The 19,380-nt window shown below is 41.0% G+C and overlaps 1 protein-coding gene across 5 annotated transcripts in view; it reads left to right on the top strand.

Moving 5' to 3' along the window:
• The first annotated feature begins 6,047 nt into the window (after positions 1-6,047).
• Positions 6,048-19,380, top strand: part of BEGAIN (brain enriched guanylate kinase associated) — a 255,234-nt gene continuing 241,901 nt past the window's right edge. The window contains exons 1-2 of one of the 5 annotated variants that reach the window (XM_043516804.1): positions 6,048-6,250; positions 13,939-14,186. Coding sequence is in view for 1 of the 5 variants with exons in the window: in XM_043516803.1 (XP_043372738.1) it covers positions 14,465-14,470 (6 nt within the window). In the remaining 4 variants the exon portion in view is untranslated. Of the gene's footprint in view, positions 6,251-13,938; positions 14,471-19,380 lie in introns of all 5 variants that reach the window. The other 4 variants (XM_043516803.1, XM_038404268.2, XM_043516806.1 and 1 more) reach the window with 4 other exon arrangements.

The following is a 19,380-nucleotide window of genomic DNA, read 5'->3' as shown; positions in this document are numbered from 1 at the left end:
CGTTAAGAATTGCAGCTGTGTCACCTCACACATTCATAGAACGTCTGGAAAGCAGAATTGTATGGGAATGATCTGAGCTTTGTCATGACATATCTTTCACAGAACGTGTGGTAGCAGTGAAGTGGGAGCGAAGACATACCTGAGGTGGTCTGTCCAATGTAGCAAAAGAGCATCACCCTTGGATCCCTGGCCTAGAGTTGCTCTGGAGCACTACATGGGAAATTTCTTGTGTGGGAAGTGAACAGGTCCCAGGATAGCGTTCCCCACTGGGTGAATATCTTGTTCAGAGCTGAATTGTGCATCTCCCATTTGTGATCTGTGGAAAAGTGCCTGCTGAGATTGTCCACCAGACAGTTCTGCACACCTGGTAGGTATGTCACCAAGAGTGTTAGGTTGTTCCTGATGCACCAGTTCTATAAGCTGATTGCCTTTACACAGAAAGGAAGGTATTTTGCTCCATCCCATTTGTGCAGAAAACAGTCATGTAGTCTGACATTATCTGGGTATGGCAGGACCGAATGAGTGGGAGGAATGCACTGCAGGCTAGACAGACTGCTCCGAGTTCTAGTAGGCTAATATGCATCCTGGCCTCCCAAAGAATTCAAGTGCCCTGTGCAGTGTGACCGTCCAGGTGGGCTCCCCATCCTATGGGGGATGTGTCCATGATAATGGTCATGTCGGGCATGGATGTAAAAGGGACTCCCACATGCATTTGTTCCAGGTTCATCTGCCAAACAAAAGAAGCCATGACTTCGGTGAGAATTGTTACCAGACAGACGAGAAGAATATCAGGGTAAGCAAACAGACCAGAGCTAGGCCTGTAGGCAATAGAAATGAAGCTTGGCAAATGGTGTTATGTAAGTACATGTAGCCCAATAGGGAAAGACAGATCTTGACTGTGGTCTGAGGGTAACCTGTCTTATCAAGTTCATGGTTTGGAATCTTTCCCTAGGAATGTAGGTCATGCTGCAGTCGAGTCTAGGGTCACTCCTATATGGTCTCTGGGGAGTCAAAGTGGATTTTTCTTTGTTGACACAGATTCACAAGGAAGTTAGAAGACAGAGCGGGAACAGGGTCACTGACAGGCAGAACCAGCAAGGAGATCCAATCAGGAGCCAGTGCTCCAGATACAGAAAGACAGTATAGCCACTCTCCTGCAGAAAGTGGATTGATGCCAATTTTTGAATAAAGACATTCAGTGGGCATAGATTGAAAATTGGCTTCCATCCTCCATTTTTCTTAGGACTAAGAAATATGGGGAGTAAAAGTCTTTCCCCTTTGTTGCTGAGATGGCATTTGCTCTATAGCCCCTTGCTCAAAGAAAGAATCTACCTCCTGACAGAGGATGTCCTTATGAGAGTAGTCCCTGAAGAGGGGCAGAAAGGAGGTTTGTAATGTGGAGGTGAGAAAAACGTGACTGTGTAGAGTGAATAATCTCTAGCACCCTCTTGTCCATTGTTACTGCCCTCCAGTTGTGAGTGAAGTGGGTGAGGTGGGCACCAAAATCTGGGGGGAGTGTATGATGACATCAACATAGGAACATGGTTCTCAAACATCCTCATCAATAGTAACCCCCAGGTAGTGGATGGAGTTGAGCAGTGACAGTAGAGGTGGTGGAGGCCAAGTACCTGAGTCTTTTTATCCTCTACAATTTGTACGGCAGTTCATAATAGCACTTGTGATACAATGGTTATGGGGATAGTCTTGGCCACTACACCTGTTTGTGGTGTTTCTTCTATGGAGCTAGGGTAAAAATAACCAAGGAACAGGGGGGTTGTCCTGGTGTCTTTGACTGAGTAAAGGAATGCAACAGTTTTTCCTCTGAATAATTTAGCCTCGTCAAAAGGTGCAGCCTTAATGGTATTTTGTACTTCTCTGGGATCCCCAAGGACCAGAACCAGCACCTCCTTATAATTGCTATAGCTGTCCCTCTCGAGGCAGTATCAGCAACATCCACTACAGCTTGAAGAGATGTTTTATCTACCAGACTTCACTCATCAATCAGGACTTGGAATTGGGCCCAGACGTTCTGAGGGACTTTGTTCTTAGAGTCTAAGAATTTGGAGTAGTTGGTAAAACTGTACTTTGTTAACAGGACCTGGTAGTTAGCAATTCAAAACTGAAAGCTGGTGGAAGAAAATACCTTTCTCGCTAAGAGGTCAAGGCTTTTAGCACTGTCATCTATGGGTGTTACCTTGGCATGTTGTAGCTAGACTTCTCCGTGACTGCTTGCACCACCAGGAAGTTGGGTGATGGTTGTATAAACAGGGACTCCATTCCCTTGGTTGGTACAAAATAACATCTCTAAGACCTTTCTGGGGGTGGGGATGCAGGAGTATGCTAAATTACCCTGGCTGGTTGCATAATGGCCTTGTTCACTGGAAGGACCACTCTTCTAGTACCAGAAGGTTGTAGAATATACAGTAGTCTATGCCAAGTATCCAGGACCTCCTTAAGTTGGATCTGGAACTCAGTCTTCAGCCTCTGCAGGAGCTCTTGGTATTGCCTGCGGTCATCAGATGGGGATAGCAAAGAAGGGCAATTGCCTCACCTAGCAAGGAGGAGGATACCCCTTTTGGAACTGTCAGTCTCAGTCAATGAATGATCCAGCAGGATGGGACAGGGGAACATTCCCATCTCCTCAAGTTGGTTTCTTCTTCTGGTGTCGCAATGTCCCCAAGTAAGGTTGGATCCAAAAGAAAAGGAGATTGTGGGTAAGGTAGGGCAAAGAGTCTCCAGAGGTGTAGATTTCAGTGTGTCCAGGTAGTTGCGACTAACAGATCTGGTGCATCCCTGGTTATCATGGGTGGTGAATCGTTGTGGGAGAAGACTGGTCCAGAGCAGAGTCTAGCCTGGAACTCTAGATGGTATCAGCAGGTGCTGATCCTTGGGCTTATGAGTTGGAACTGAATTCAGTACTGACAGATCCTTACTTAGTTGCACCATACCTTCATGTTCAGGAGGTTTGAGAGGACCTAAGCCCTTAGGGACAACACATAAGGACTCATCCGACTTGAGTGGAATCAGGGAGGGATCTTTTAATCTCTGAGCAGTTTGGAAGATCTGTCCTTGAGTTTGAGAAAGTGCCCTTTACTCTCATCGGATGCCCTCAGAAACAAATTCTTTGTTCTGGCCTCAGCTCCTGAGTTTGTGCATGGAGAGGCACTGCCCACTGACTGAGGCCATTTTACAGGAGGGATCTCCCCAGCCCAGGTCCAAGTGGGGTCTACATGAGATGCTTCTTTAATCAGAGCTACTGTGGAGTTAAATGGAAATTAAAAGGAACAGTCACACGAGTGAATGCCTGCAAGCTGCATGGAAACTATTTTAAAACACCATAATAGAGGCTGAAACTAAATGTGTACTCCAAATGTGAAGGGGGGAGGGGAAGTGTTACCATGGCTAAAAAGAGTAAAAGAGGTGTAAGAGGCAAAAAGGCACTCTTTAAATATTGGAAGTCAAATTCTAGTGAGGAAAATAGAAAGAATAAAGTCTAGCAAGTCAAGTATGAGAGTATAATTAGGCAGGCCAAAAAGCAGCTAGCAAAACACACAAAACCTAATAGCAATTTTTAAAGTACATCAGAAGCAGGAAGCTTGGCAAACAAATCTGTGGGGTCAAGACGCTAAAAGACCACTCAAGGAAGACAAGACCATTGCAGAGAAGTTAAATGAATTCTTTGCATTGATATTCACTGCAGAGGATATTGGAGATCCCCACACCTGATCAGTTTTTAAGGTGACAGATCTGAGGAACTGTCCCTGAGTGAGGTGTCAATAGAGGTGGTTTTGGAACAAATTGATAAATTGAACAGTAATAAGTCACCAGACACAGATGGTATTCACCCAAGCGTTCTGAAGGAACTCATGTAGCAAATTGCAGAGCTACTAACTGGTATGTTTCAGAGTAGCAGCCGTGTTAGTCTGTATTCGCAAAAAGAAAAGGAATACTTGTGGCACCTTGGAGACTAACACATTTATTTATTTATTTAACTGTGGTATGTAACCTATCACTTAAATCAGTTTCTGGGCCAGATGACTGGAGGGTAGCTAATGTTCACACCAATTTTTTTAAAAGTCTCCAGAGGCAATCCTGGCAACTACAGGTTGGTAAGCCTAACTTCAGGTAAATTGGTTGAAACTATAGTAAAGAACAGAATGACCAGGCACATAGAATAACATAATATGATGGGGAAAAATCAATACAGCATTTGAAAGGGAAATCATGCCTCAGTGATCTATTAGAATTCTTTGAGGGGGACAACAAACATGTGGACCAGGGTGATCCAGTGGATATTGTGTACTTGGACTTTCAGAAAGCCTTTGATAAGGTCCCACACCAAAAGTTCTTAAGCAAGGTAAGCAGTCATGAGAAAGAGTGAAGGTCCTTTTATGGATCACTGACTGATTAAAAGATAGAAAACAAAGAGTAGGAATAAATGGTCAGCTCTCACAATGGACAGTGGTAAATAGCAGTCGCCCAAGGATCTGTATTGGGACCTGTGCTGTTCAACATGTTCATAAATGATGGAGAAAAAGGGATAAACAATGAGTTAGCAAGGTTTGCAGATGATACAAAATTACTCAAGATAGTTAAGTCCAAAGCTGACTTAGTTTCAAAGAGATCTCACTAAACTGGTGACTGGGCAAGAAAATGGCAGAAGAAATTCAGTTATTGATAAGTTCAAAGTAATGCGCATTGTAAAATATACAAAATGATGGGGCCTAAATTAGCTGTTACCACTCAAGGAAGAGATCTTGGAGACATTGCGGATAGTTCTCTGAAAACATCTGCTCAATGTGCAGCACCAATCAACAAAAGCTAACAGAATGTTAGGAACTGTTAGAAAAGGGATAGCTAATCAGACAGAAAACATTATTATGCCACTATATAAATCTACAGTATGCCCACACCCTGAGTACTGCTTGTTTCAGAAAAGATATACTAGAATTGGAAAAGTTAGAGAGAAAGACAACCAAATGATTAGGGGCATGGAACAGCTTCCATATAAGGAGACATTTAAAAAAACAGGACTATTCAGATTAGAAAAGAGATGACTGAGTGGGGATATGATAGAAGTCTATAAAATCATGAATGGTGTAGAGAAGTGTTATTTAGCCATTCATGTAACACAAGAATCATGGGTCACCCAATGAAATTAATAGGCAGAGAGTTTAAAACAAACATAAGGAAGTACTCCTTTACACATCGCAGAGTCAACCTGTGGAACTCATTGTCAAGGGATGATGTGAAGGCCAAAATTATAATTGGGTTCAAACAAACAAAAGAATTAAATAAATTTAGAGAGGATAGGTCCATCGATGGCTATTAGCCAAGATGGTCAGGGACACAACCCCATGCTCTAGGTATCCCTAAACCTCTGACTGCTAGAAGCTGGAACTGGATGATAGGGGATGAATCACTCAATAAATCACACTGTTCTTTCACTCCCTCTGAAGCCCAAGTCACTGGAGTGTGGTGTCCATTTTTGTGCACTTATATGTGGGTAACTAATTACACAGGCAAATGTTATGTTGTAGACACAATTAAAGCACAGTTGGGTTTGCATATGAACTGCAAAGTTGTGTGTACCAATGATTTATGCATGTACAAACAGAGGCTGGATTGAGGCCATTGAAAAATGTCACCCCTGAAGATCAAAGATGCAGCAGGATGCTATGTTTCTTAATTGTGTTCCACATGCTGTATACAGCAATATAATCTTGATAGGGCAGTTCCTGTATTGTTTGCTCAAGGTCTGATCTGGATAAGTATCCAAGTGCCTAGCCAGAACCACTTCCACTAAGAACCAAGATCTCAACACTTAGTCAATGGGTATTTTGACTATGTAAGGACTGAAAGATTAAACTTTATACAATTATCCAATTAAAGTCATATATAGCATTGACGCAGTGTCAGTCTCACTTGTATGTGATTAACTAGTGATTTCTTTCATGGGTGGTATGCTGTGACCCTGCTTGATGCCATTAAAGTTTGTGACAACATAGGAAAGCCCCAACCAGTAAATTGTGAATGACTTAAGTTCTTTGGAGATTGCTGATTTGGCTCTGCAGCACTCACAGGAATTCATTCTCAGCTGGTTTCCTTAAAAGAAAGTGATCCTGTCTTTCAGTTTAAGAAAAAAGCTGCAACTGTTGAAGCAGCATGCACTTAATAAGCTACTTCTAAATCTGGCTTCATTATTTCAGTCTGTGGACTAGCAGACCAGAAACTGCAGAATCCTTCTCAAGTAAGTCTTTTCCTTTAATGTACAGCATGCATATTTCTTCATTTAAAATGTATAACAGGCAGCCAAACTCTTCAGCACAAGATCCATCGTGTTTCAATCTGATATCTGAATTGCCTGTTTTAATGTGATTTAACGTATCCTGTTGTTTAATTTGGCAGACATTACAGCCTTTAAAAAAGGAAACATTTAATATATTATGGTGCAAGATGGCAAATTACATGGGTACAGCTGCCCAGAGCTGCAATGCTAGAAAGCTAATTGAATGATTTATACTTGACTGTCATAATAGGTTTTTTGGGGAAAAAAGAATTCACCTTTCATTTGCATAAAGCACATCATGGAACAAGCATATTTGCTCTCATGATAAATGGAATGTGCATCAAGAATATGCTATTGGCCATCAAGTATGAAATTAGGAAAGTGATTTTTTATCTGCAAAAGGGAAAAAAGTCATTCTGGCATTCTACCCAAATAATAATAAAGCTGATGCATACATATTAAGCAATACTTAGTGATTTGTACTAAATATTGAAGGAGAATGTTTATAGTGGATGATTGTTGAATTCTACAAGATATTAGTCATAGATTCATAGATACTAAGGTCAGAAGGGACAATTCTGATCATCTAGTCTGACCTCCTGCACAGCGCAGGGCACAGAATCTCACCCACCCACTCCTATGAAAAACCTCACCCATGTCTGAGCTATTGAAGTCCTTAAATCATGGTTTAAAGACTTCAAGGAGCAGAGAAGCCTCCCTCAAGTCAACCATGCCCCATGCTACAGAGGAAGGCGAAAAACCTCTAGGGCCTCTCCAATCTGCCCTGGAGGAAAATTCCTTCCCGACCCCAAATATGGCAATCAGCTAAACCCTGAGCATATGGGCAAGATTCACCAGCCAGATACTACAGAAAATTCTTTCCTGGGTAACTCAGATCCCATCCATCTAATATCCCATCTCAGGGGATTTGGCCTATTTACCCTGAATATTTAAAGATCAATTACTTACCAAAATCCCATTATCCATCATACCATCTCCTCCATAAACTTATCAAGTAGAATCTTAAAACCAGATAGATCTTTTGCCCCCACTGCTTCCCTTGGAAGGCTATTCCAAAACTTCACTCCTCCGATGGTTAGAAACCTTCGTCTGATTTCAAGTCTAAACTTCCTGGTGGCCAGTTTATACCCATTTGTTCTTGTGTCCACAGTGGTGCTGAGCTGAAATAATTCCTCTCCCTCTCCTGTATTTATCCCTCTGATATATTTATAGAGAGCAATCATATCTCCCCTCAACCTTCTTCTAGTTAGGCTAAACAAGCCAAGCTCCTTAAGTCTCCTTTCATAAGACAAGTTTTCCATTCCTCGGATCATCCTAGTAGCCCTTCTCTGTACCTGCTCCAGTTTGAATTCATCCTTTTTAAACATGGGAGACCAGAACTGCACACAGTATTCTAGGTGAGGTCTCACCAGTGCCTTGTATAACGGTACTAAAACCTCCTTATCCCTACTGGAAATGCCTCTCCTGATGCATCCCAAAACCGCATTAGCTTTTTTCACAGCCATATCACATTGGCAGCTCATAGTCATCCTATGATCAACCAATACTCCAAGGTCCTTCTCCTCTTCTGTTACTTCTAATTGATGCGTCCCCAACTTATAACTAAAATTCTTGTTATTAATCCCTAAATGTATAACCTTACACTTCTCACTATTAAATTGCATCCTATTACTATTACTCCAGTTTACAATTGTTGCTAAATCTTAACATTAGCTTTCATGTATCAAAGAACTTATTTGTATGCGAGACAGAATAAATCCAATTCCACTTGCCAAAACAAATGGCTCGTATGGTAGCCTGCCTTTCTCAAGAGCATTTGTACAGCTCACTAGACATGTTCATCAGAACCTGATGAAGTGAGGGGGGGTCAGGAAAGAAAAAAGGGAAAAGGAGCAGTTTTTACTGTTTAAGTCACAACCGTTGTAGTGGAAAGTTAAGAAAGGAGGTCATTGCAGCGGATAGCCCAAGGGTCTCTACATACGATTGCTGTAACATACATATACTTCTTCACTTGGTAGCTGCTTTACTAGCTGCTTAGGTTACATTAACATAGCACGTGATCTACCAACAGTGAATGAGCAATATGTGTAGTGTAGAAATTCACTGTAACTACATAAGCATACAACATGCTGTGTCTCTGCTAGTAATGTCCAATTAAATTTTTAACACAACATTTTCTTCCACCATCCTTCAGCAACACAACATTTTATGTATGAGAAAATATATTACCTGTATAAGTCAACTATTCAAATAACTCGTTTGTCATAGGGAAGATATCCAAATACTTTCCTCTGATTCCAGCCAGCCTCCTAGCCTACTGCAAGACCAATAGGAAAGAGGTAAATTTATTTCTCCGGGTTATTTTCAGATTGTTCATAACAATACCTTTTAAGAGACACACAACATCAGGCCAACTCAGTTATATGCAGACATGCTTTTGAGAACCTTTTTTCAGAATATGCTGAAGAATGGAACTAGAGCAGCCATTCCCTTATTTATTGTATAATAGAGATGGAAAATCTTTGGATAATTATGCACAGAGAGATAACGAATACATGTGAAGAGGAGGAACAAAACCACCGTCATAGGACTATGGTGAACAATACCTATTTCCTCTGGAAACAAGAACAAACATCCTGGGATCAGAAAATTAGGGTCTGTAGTGAATTCTTGGGATAAGAGAAATTTTGGCAGAGTTTGAGTTAACCCTATGATAGCACACAAATGGGCTGAACTCTGACAGCTGTGCCACAGGGGTTCTCTGAGCTGCTGATAGTTCAACATAAATTAGACTCAGGACATGCAATTTCAGTGTGATATGACAGCCAAGAGACGGTATTACCATCTCAGGTGGCATATAGGCATTGCATTTCTGTTATTCATATTGCCATTCCTTTTCAGTCAGAAGAAACTGCCTTTCTACACCTGGGAGTCTTGTAGGCAAATAACATGGTATCACGAACCCAGGTTGTTCAAAAATGATCATTCTTCCAAAACATCTTGAGACTTTTAAAAATAAGAAAAACACTAGCATTTTTATTTGCCTCATGATTTCTGTGTCTTTCAGATGCATGTAGGACACATTTCCATGCTTTTCTCTGCAATTAAGAGGGCTACATTTAAAAAAGTAGAAAGTAGAGATTCTCACATAGTCAGCATGACTGCAGGAGCTGGAGCTTAAAGGAAAGCATGAATTATCATGAGGTTTTACTTGGCAACACAGAGTTTTGCTTCAGAAGAACACCCAGCCTTCTGACCTCATATGGGCTTGAGAATTGTGTGTCTGTTAATTAGGGCTCAAGATTTTGAAAAAACCTTTGGTAGAGCCTTGAGATGGGTGTCAGCCTTTCTAGCTCTTTATTGTTTTATGAGAGATGTTAGCTGTGTGGTTTCACTATAAGGCAGCTGCATTGGACGGTGCCAGAAGACACATTCTATTTGTATTCATTATTAAAATTTATCCACAGTGCCAATTATAATATATTTTAATCACCTCACTGTAGGAGACAGGCTCAAGTGTGTTGCAGTTTCCATCCCCAGCTTGGAACTGATGTTATTCCTTTTGTTGGCATAAAATTAATTCTGGGGTATTAGCAGTTATTGTACACAGCCTCCTGTCCTCCATTTTCTTCAGGACAGGTAAATTAGAAGTGACATACCAGTTCTCAATCTCTCTCTCTCTCTCTCTCTCTCACACACACACACACACACACACACCAGTTCTGAACATGGTCAGCTGCTGCTTGGCTCATCACAGAACCTCAACAGATGCTCTCTGGAGTCAAGGACTTATGAAAATTCTGGGTAGGATCAATGGGTCCAGGAAGCAATGGAAACTTGTGGCATGTTCCCCACTACACCCAAATAGATATACAAACAGGAATTAAACACATTTAAAGCAGCATGCCCCCCCACATGGTCTTCTCCATTGCCTTTGCCATTTAGCCACAAGGGAAAGCACCACATGGTAGCTTGGCCTCTGAAGTAACTGCTAAATGTTTGGGGTAATTTTTTGAGGGGTGAGGGCATTTGAGAACAAGGTTGCTGCAGTGGAAGGACTCCCTCCACCCCAATGCGCATGGAGGCTCCAGGATCAAGGGGTGGGGAGAAGAGTTCCCTATATTTTAAGGCCCAAGCCTTCTGCTTCCTTTGCAGCCCCCAAAAGCCATCTCCTCTGGTTGAAACAAGTAAATTAAACTCTACAAGCTTTGTCTTACAGAATTTTCTGTCCCCATCCTATAGGCTACATTACAGAGAGGCCCCACAGGTCAATTGTATTTTGTAGAATTAACGGTTAAAGTCCCACAGTGACTTGATACGGCACAAATGGTTTTGAGTCATTGCATGACATTCATGGGCGACTATGGATAACAGGCTTTAGAACACATGCTTGTATTCATTTGAATGGACCCAGTCAAAATATGAGTATTGTAGCGACATCTTATTCTTTTGTGGCTTCTGCCTTTGACAGATATCCCTGTCCTGCAACATTTATTTGTTGGACTTACTGATTTCTGCAGTTGTAAAGAAGCATGGAACCATTAAAAAATAAAGAGGATATACTGAATGTCTATAATAGTACCAGGAAGACTTTCCAAAAGTCACTGGACTAGATTCCAGGTCATGTTAAGTTCATTGGTAAGACAGATTCACATAAAAAAATAGGTTCCTTTCGCAGGTCTGTACATTAAGTGGTCTGTGGTGCTAATTCTGGAGGTCATCTAGACTGGACAGTTGTAGAGTTACCAGGGGAGACCCTCAGCACAGAGAAAAAGTGGGTGTGGATAGGAAAGAAGGAGTAATTCATGGTATTATGTAGAGCTCAAACAATGGACAACAGTTACAAAGATTTAACACCCCACAGGCACTGGAGAAAATAATTTATGCAAAAAGGTACACAAAAATCCATCAAGAAGTTTTGATTTCAAATTTTCATTTTTGAATAGTGTTTTAAGTGTTTTTTGTCCCTCTCACCCACCCATCCTCCTCCTTTTTTCCCTCCCAGACCCTCAGCCAGCCACTTCCATCCTCTTTTTTTCCCCTCATTTCATTAATGAAAATGAGTGTTGGGCAGTAGGGGGAAAAGAAGAGAAGATGGAGACAAAGGTGTTGGAAAGATAAGAAAAAATGAATGATATACCAAATTTAAACTATATATATATATATATATATATATATATATATATATATATATATATAAAATGTCAGGGTTCCCTCCCCACTCTGAACTCTAGGGTACAGATGTGGGGACCTGCATGAAAGAAAGACCCCCTAAGCTTATCTCTACCAGCTTAGGTTAAAAACTTCCCCAAGGCACAAATTCTTCCTTGTCCTTGGAACGGTATCGCTGCCACCACCAAGTGAGTTAGACAAAGATTTAGGAAAAGGACCACTTGGAGTTCCTGTTTCCCCAAAATATCCCTCTCAAACTCCTTCACCGCCTTTCCTGGGGAGGCTTGAGAGTAAACAAGCACAGACCAGCCCCTTGGGTTTTTAGGACACTAAAAACCAATCAGGTTCTTAAAAGCAGAACTTTATTATAAAGAAAAAGTAAAAGGAGAACCTCTGTAAAATCAGGATGGAAGGTAATTTGACAGGGTAATCAGATTCAAAACACAGAGGATTCCTCTCTTGGCAAAACTTTAAAGTTACAAAAAACAAAACAAAAAAAAACAGGAATAAACCTTCCTCTTAGCCTAGGGAAAATTCACAAGCTAAAACAAAAGATACTCTAATGCATTTCCTTCCTATTACTTACAATTTGTAATCTTAGATGCTTAGTTTAGGTATGGCTTTAGGAGATGCATTTTCCCTGCCCTGGTTCCTCGCTGTCCAGGAGAGAACACAAAGAAACACAAAACAAACCAAACACTTGAAAAGTATCTTCTCCCCTTATTGGTTCTTTTGGTCAGGTGCAAATCTGATTATCTGAGTTTCTTAACCCTTTACAGGTAAAGGAGGGATTTTATGCTACTCTTAGCTGTATGTTTATGGCTATTTTATATATATAAGCATACAATTTAAAAAAAAAAGGAAATTTTTCAAACATTTTTTCATTCAACTTTTTTGACCAACTCTAAAGCCAAGCCCTGCAACAAACAAGTGGCTTTCAATAGGTTTCCATGTAATTCACAGTAGCCCTGCTGCAGCTCTAATATTTGCCAGAAAGCAGTCACCGCATCATCCCAACCTGACTTCTGGGAATGAGCATACTGCATGTGTATAAGTGTTGTGTAAAGATATAGATAATAAATGAAATGAGGGAGATGGTTTTGCTTGCACACACAAGATGACACTGGATTTGGTCTCCATGGAGTTGTGGTGAGGCACAGAAATATTTGCCTGAGTGTGTTCTGTACCCATTGGAATGGAGGGAAACTAGGAGGGGCCAGCAGCAGCTACAGAAAGTAGTACTTGATTGACTGCGAAGTCTGCACCAAGGAGTGGAGTGCTGCAGCATAAGGTGCATCTGGGGAGTAGATAGGCCTGTCCCCTGCAGAGAGAAACTGGCTTCTTTACTCCAGTATAATCTGCACAAGAATCCTTGTAGCACTGGGAAAATCTTTATACTGCCTTTAAGGAGCCACTGTCCCCATGGCTGGCTCTACCAAAGACAGAATAACGTACAGTGGGCCTGATTCTATGCAGAACATGAAGGTTGAGTTTTAAGGCAGAGCAGAGATAATATTCATTTTGCAGATTCCTAACTCTGAAGCAAACATTTCTAAAATTACTCTGCTCAGCTATGCAGTACTGTAACTTTTTTAGGCTCCTACCTCATTCCTCTGTAACATTTTCATTATTGTGGTTGGGAAATGGGCTACATCTTTACCAAAAGCATTTAAGTTCAGAAGATACTGAAGCTAGTTTTAGTGTTCAGTACTAAAAATACTCACAGTACATTCAGGAGGCAGACAAAAGAGTAACTCATCCCTGAAATTTTCTTTCTAAGCAAAATTATAATATACTTTAAACAACACAACTGGCTATCAGTTTATACAGATGCTGACTGGGGTAGTCAGATGAAATGGTCCATGACTTGCACATCAGTGTCTGCTTGAGACTGAGTGAACAGGCAAGTAAGTCAGGCTCCCTTCTTCAAGACCTGCAATTTGTTCCATCATTACTATAATAAAAGCAGCGTGGAAAAGTCAGACTTAGATTGCTTTCCCCTGCTATGATTTGTTTGTTTGATGGCATGCTATTCATGCACCAATGAACAAGTTGAAAAGTTGGGGCTACGCAAAGCCTTTTCTAATTGAATTGCAAGTTTGTCATTTATCTAGGACTGTACAGAATTTTATATAATGTTCGCCTCACAACATTTTTGGTATTCTGTGCTTTCAGAGACCATGGCAGGTACATTTAGGTCAGTTTAACCTCTGTCAAATGCAGAATGACTAATATGAATGGAGAAAATAGCGAAATAGATCAATTATTGACCAAACAATTAAGATTCTACATTCTTATGATGGACGGCTGTTGAGAGCCCCCACTCCCAGTCCATTTTCATCTACTAGGATGTAAGCAGGCTTGGCAGAATTTGATTTTCATTTTTTTTCCTAATTTTGATTTCAATTTTTATTTAAGAATTTTTTATTTTTATCTATCTGTTATGATTTTTACAGTTTCTGGAAATTAAGGGTGAGGAGGTAGGATTAGCATTTGGACAGCACAGACACCAGAGCTGCAGAGGGTCTCCTAGCACTGACAGCGGGGCCCTAAGACACCAGGGCACAAGGAGCAAGGGAGGCTGTGATCCCGGCCCCATGGAGCAGAGATCCCCTACCAGGAATGCAAGGAGGAGGATGAGCCCCTGACAACAGGGTGCTGCTGAACAGTTCTTGCCCAGGCACGGTTCCCACATCCCTGGCTGGTGAGTGAGGAAGCAGGGCTATGACAGAACAGCTACAAAGGGCTCCCTGCGTGGCTGTAGAGCTGATGACCTGAGCCTTGTAGATGCAAGGTGCAGGGAAGACTGCAGTCCTGGTGGGGCAGCGCAGAAATCCCAGCCAGGACTAAGACCTGCACTGCTGCAGAGCCAGTAACACTCAGTCCCCACACGGGCAAGACGGGGCGGAGAGGAGGAAAAGCTGCACTCCTGCCAGCTATTACCAATGTGTATCGATTTAAATTGAATCCTGCCAAGCCTCGATGCAAGTATGGAAGAAGTATATTATAACCCATGGTTGAGTGTCTTCTATATATGGAGTCATTTAATTTGCATATCAATAATTTTCAGAATCCAGGATGGTTTCATTCACTATCAGTGACAATTTTTTTTTTCATTCTAGCAAATACTAACTATCAACAATTGATGTCCCTAAAGGAAATTCCAGTTTAACATGTTAACTGGTTCTATTTGGCAGCCCAGCTTTGGAAGAGATCAACAAGTCTACCATTATATTGGTTCAGAAGTCTACGGGACCCGGTAAAATAATGAGAAAGTGACCAAGGTATATTGGAGTTTTCACTAGGGATGAAAGACTTTCCGTGAGAGGGTAGTGAATTATGATGCCTTATGGTAGATGACCACTATGGTAGGTGAAGTTCATTGCATATCCTCAAAAAGAAAAGGAGTACTTGTGGCACCTTAGAGACTAACAAATTTATTAGAGCATAAGCTTTCATGAGCTACAGCTCACTTCATCGGATAGAGCATAAGCTTTCGTAAGCTACAGCTCACTTCATCGGATGCATCCGATGAAGTGAGCTGTAGCTCATGAAAGCTTATGCTCTAATAAATTTGTTAGTCTCTAAGGTGCCACAAGTACTCCTTTTCTTTTTGCGAATACAGACTAACACGGCTGCTACTCTGAAACATTGCATATCCTGTCCATTATGAATACCTGCTCTATAAAAGATGGTGAAATTAGATTTTAGTGGTGTGGAATTTATGCCATGTAATATCTAGCCGGCCTAGAAACAGGAGTTGTCTCTCATTAACAAGCAAATGGGAATACTTTCCAAAAAAATGTTAAAAGGAAACCAGGCTGATGAGTTTTTATACCAATCCTGCATAGTTTAAGAAATTAATACAAAGCTTTCTTGTCTAAATGCACATCAGTATTTTGGAAGCCATTAGAGCAAGAAACCATCCGCAAACCCAGGGCAATAGAAGAGGAACATCTGTATTACTTGGAGGGGCATGCTTAATTGTGCGATGGGAAGAACTGCATAGTTCTACTGACAGTTGCCTCAAAGAATGGTGTGTTTAGGAACTGATCCAGAGCCCTGAAGTCTATGGAATTTCAGGGGATCCAGCCTTCAAGCAGCCTTAGTGGGGTGTAGTGTGCAGTAGAGTAAATATGAAGATATTTGTTCAGTGTAAATTTCAGTTCATTACATTGAACATAGCAGGTTGGAAGAGCAGACCGGGAAAAAAGGGGGGAAAACATGGGTGAGCAGGAAAAAAGGACAAGGATGCGAAAGGATAGGAATAGAAAGATGTACAGATCATAAGAGCAGAGATGGGGAGAAAAGGAAAACAGACAGACAATTGAAGGAGAGTAAAGGGTAGTTGGTGGTACTGGAGAAAGAGCAGAGAGTTTGGTGAGAGGCAAGAAATATTGTACTGATGCCACAGATGAAATAAAAAAAAGGAGAAAAGTGATGCTGATGGCACTGGACATACTAAAATTCTGAAGGCTACAGGCTCAGGTTGCAATAACTGGAAGGAACTCCTAATAGTTTTATTTAAGTCCCTGTCCTTTTTCCCTGGATTCTATTAGCAGGGACATTAGTACTCTACAGAGATGAAATCACCAGCATTTGGTATAGTGCATTGAGTTACTTTATTTGAATGAAAAAAAATCAGTTATTGTTTATAATTAGTTTTAAAAACTTAGTCACATGAATCAATGCAGTATTTATTAGCAACTTGTTACCAGTGAAACTTTTAGATTTGTTTAAACAAAAAAAAAAGTTGTTTGATAGAGAATATTTTTAATCAGGCACTGAAAATGCATAGTTTCAAGCATGCACAGCCTTTGTGGTGCTAAAGATAAGATAAGAATCTCACAAGAGTTAATGGAAACAACATTTAACAGCCAAGACCCCAAAATGAAAACATTTTCCTGAGCGCTACTCTGTGAAACTTCCAGTTTTCATAACAACCTGCTGCAGTTCTTTTAGTACTGCTACAAAGGAGAACTTCCATTTGCTTTTGATACCATTAGCAGGAAAATAAAGCCTCCCGAAGGTTAAAAAACCATTACTGTTGTTTAAAAATTATATTTACACACACACACACACATACAGACGTAGAAAAAAATTCTCAAATAAAAATGAGATTTCCATTTCCAGCTCTTTGAACGGTAGTCTGTAGAGATTTACTCTGAATCAATTAATCTTTGAGATAGCTTCTCCGTCCTGCTCCACCTTCATCCAAAACCTGCAGGTGTGCTAAGTGTCTGGGTAAAATGGCATTCACCACATAAATAAGCGTAAATTAACCTTTATCAAAAAAAATTTAATATGCCTTGCTAAGCCCTTCTGCTCATAACAGGTTCAATAGATGTGCTCCAGAAGTCATCATTCTGGGGCATCTGAGATATCAGACTAGTCCAATAGAATATCTGATTTTGAGAGGCTCATTTAAAAAAAATCCCAAAACTGAGATACTACAGTGAATGGTGCATTAGAAACAGGTATGAAAGAAAGATAGCTAAAATAGTTGCCTTATTTCAGGGGTAGCCAACCTGAGCCTGAGAAGGAGCCAGAATTTACAATGTACATTGCCAAAGAGCCAGAGTAATATGTCAGCAGTCCCCAATCAGCTCCCCCTCCCTCCTGTCCCAGCGTCTCCCTCCCACCGGCAGCCCTGCAGATCAGTGCCTCCCCATCCCTCCCCACACCTCCTGATCAGCTGTTCCCTGGCGTGCAGGAGGCTAAGAGGGGGAGTGGGAGGAGTGAGGGTATAGCAGGTTAAGGGGAGAGGGCGGGAAGGGGTGGAGTGGGGGCAGAGCCAGGGGTTGAGCAGTGAGCACCCTCCCAGCACATTAGAAAGTTGGCACCTGTAGCTCCAGCCCTGGAGTCGGTGCCTATACAAGGAGCCGCATATTAAACTTCTGAAGAGCCGCATGTGGCTCCAAAGCCACAGGTTGGCCACCCTTGCCTTATTTACATTCATTTTGTTAATATAAAAGGGAAAAGAGGAAAGTTTAAACAACTCCATAGGTAAGATACAAATTGGACACACCTGAGCCCAGTTCAGTATTTCAGTTATCGGTACTATTTGCATTCCAATAGTGCCCAGAGGCCACCATTGAGATTCGGCCACCATTGCACAGGGCTCTGTACCAACACATAACAAGAGTATCTGCCCCAGATATACTATCATCTAAATCATTAAGACAAACAATGGGTGGCAGGAGAAAGAGGTGAAGTGACATGCCCAAGGTCACACAGCAGAGCTTGGAGTAGAAAACATGTCTTTTTATTCCCAGTGCATTCCTGTTCCACTTAGCCCACATAGCTTTCAACTTACTCAGTGATTCATAGAATCATAGAATATCAGGGTTGGAAGGGACCTCAGGAGGTCATCTAATCCAACCCCCTGCTCAAAGCAGGACCAATCCCCAACTAAATCATCCCAGCCAACTGATGTCAACAGGGCTACACTAACTTACTAACTTGAGAATTTGGCTCCAGCATCTGAAAATGTTTTAAGAATGATACCTTCTGTTCTCCCTTAAAATAATGTCTGAACTTATTAAGAGCTCTTACGAGCTATTCTAAAGCTATTAGAAACCAGGCAATCATCCCTCTAGCAAAGGAATATTAGAACAAGAAATAGTACAACATTTAAACTGTTAATAGAGCTCTCTGATGTTATTCCTTTTGAAAATATTGCCTGGATTGCTACAACAACACATTACTATTCACAGATGTATCCACTTGCACAGGAGAAAGAAATCCTCTTTATGAGCAAAGTCTTGAAAGGCATTCAAATGCTTATGAAGATTTAACTCTATATGGCATTAAGAGCAGAACGCTTTAGAGAGAAGATCAAGTACCATATGGAAATTAAGTAACTAAAGTTATTCCATTATGATAGTGTGAAACAGTATAAGGGTTCAATCCTGCAGACACTTATGCACATGCTAATTTAATATTGGGCTTCTCTATGTGGAGTGTCACTGGTTGCAATTGTTTTTGTCATGCAGATACTTGCTTAGGAAGGACTTGACTGAGAAACTGATTTCACATGGAAAGTTGTTGTATGGTATCACCTTTGGGTAAAAGCTGACTTAAATGGTAAAAGCCAGAATTTTAGGTGGGTGGATGTGAAAAGATCTGTCTTATGAATTCCCAAGCCATTCCAGTGCCACTCAAGTAAAAGTTGTCTGTCATTTCAAAGGACCTCTGTCCTGGTATGAAATGCTAAAGACCTATTCAACCCAATGCAGATCAGGCCAAATTGTCAGAGGAAAAGTAGCAAACATTTTATTCTTTGTATTTGTCCCTTTTCCCTGTCTAGGGCTGTCCATCAATCAAGCACGAATATGTTATTTGTAATTGTAAAATACTACTAACAACATATTTGAATCTGTTGGATTTTAAAGAACAGCTTGTAGCTAGTAGTCTACAGAATATTCAAAACTGAGCATTTATTCTGTGCAGTTGGCCACCAGGACACATGATGTGGGGACCCTTTCCTGACTGGACAAGGTAACTTTTATCAAAGAAGCAGTGCCTGAAGAAGTCATTGGGATGTTGAATTTCTCAGAGACAAGATGAGGAGCAGTTTAGGGAAATAAGTCAGGTGTTAAGCAGGACTACAAACCTTTAGGAACCCCAACATCTTTTCCTGTTCTCTTTTGCACACACAAAGAACATTATATCTGACTTCATACATGGACCACAGATTGCAAAGCAAATGGGCTCCTTTGTGACTAAGGAAGGGAGAAAGATCACTTAAGTTTGTTGGTTGTAACAGCTTTTTCCACATTCATACTATGTATTGGATAGCTGAATTAGTGCTTCTCATGCAGATCACTGTCATGCATGAGCAAGGGTCTCAATCCCACATGAATAACAGCTCCTCTCCAAACACGTGAGCTGCTGTT

Source organism: Dermochelys coriacea, chromosome 6 (genome assembly GCF_009764565.3).
Source record: "Dermochelys coriacea isolate rDerCor1 chromosome 6, rDerCor1.pri.v4, whole genome shotgun sequence".
NCBI classification, from domain to species: domain Eukaryota; kingdom Metazoa; phylum Chordata; order Testudines; family Dermochelyidae; genus Dermochelys; species Dermochelys coriacea.
Note: the sequence above shows the minus strand (reverse complement) of the source record. Positions and strands in the feature narration are given on the sequence as shown.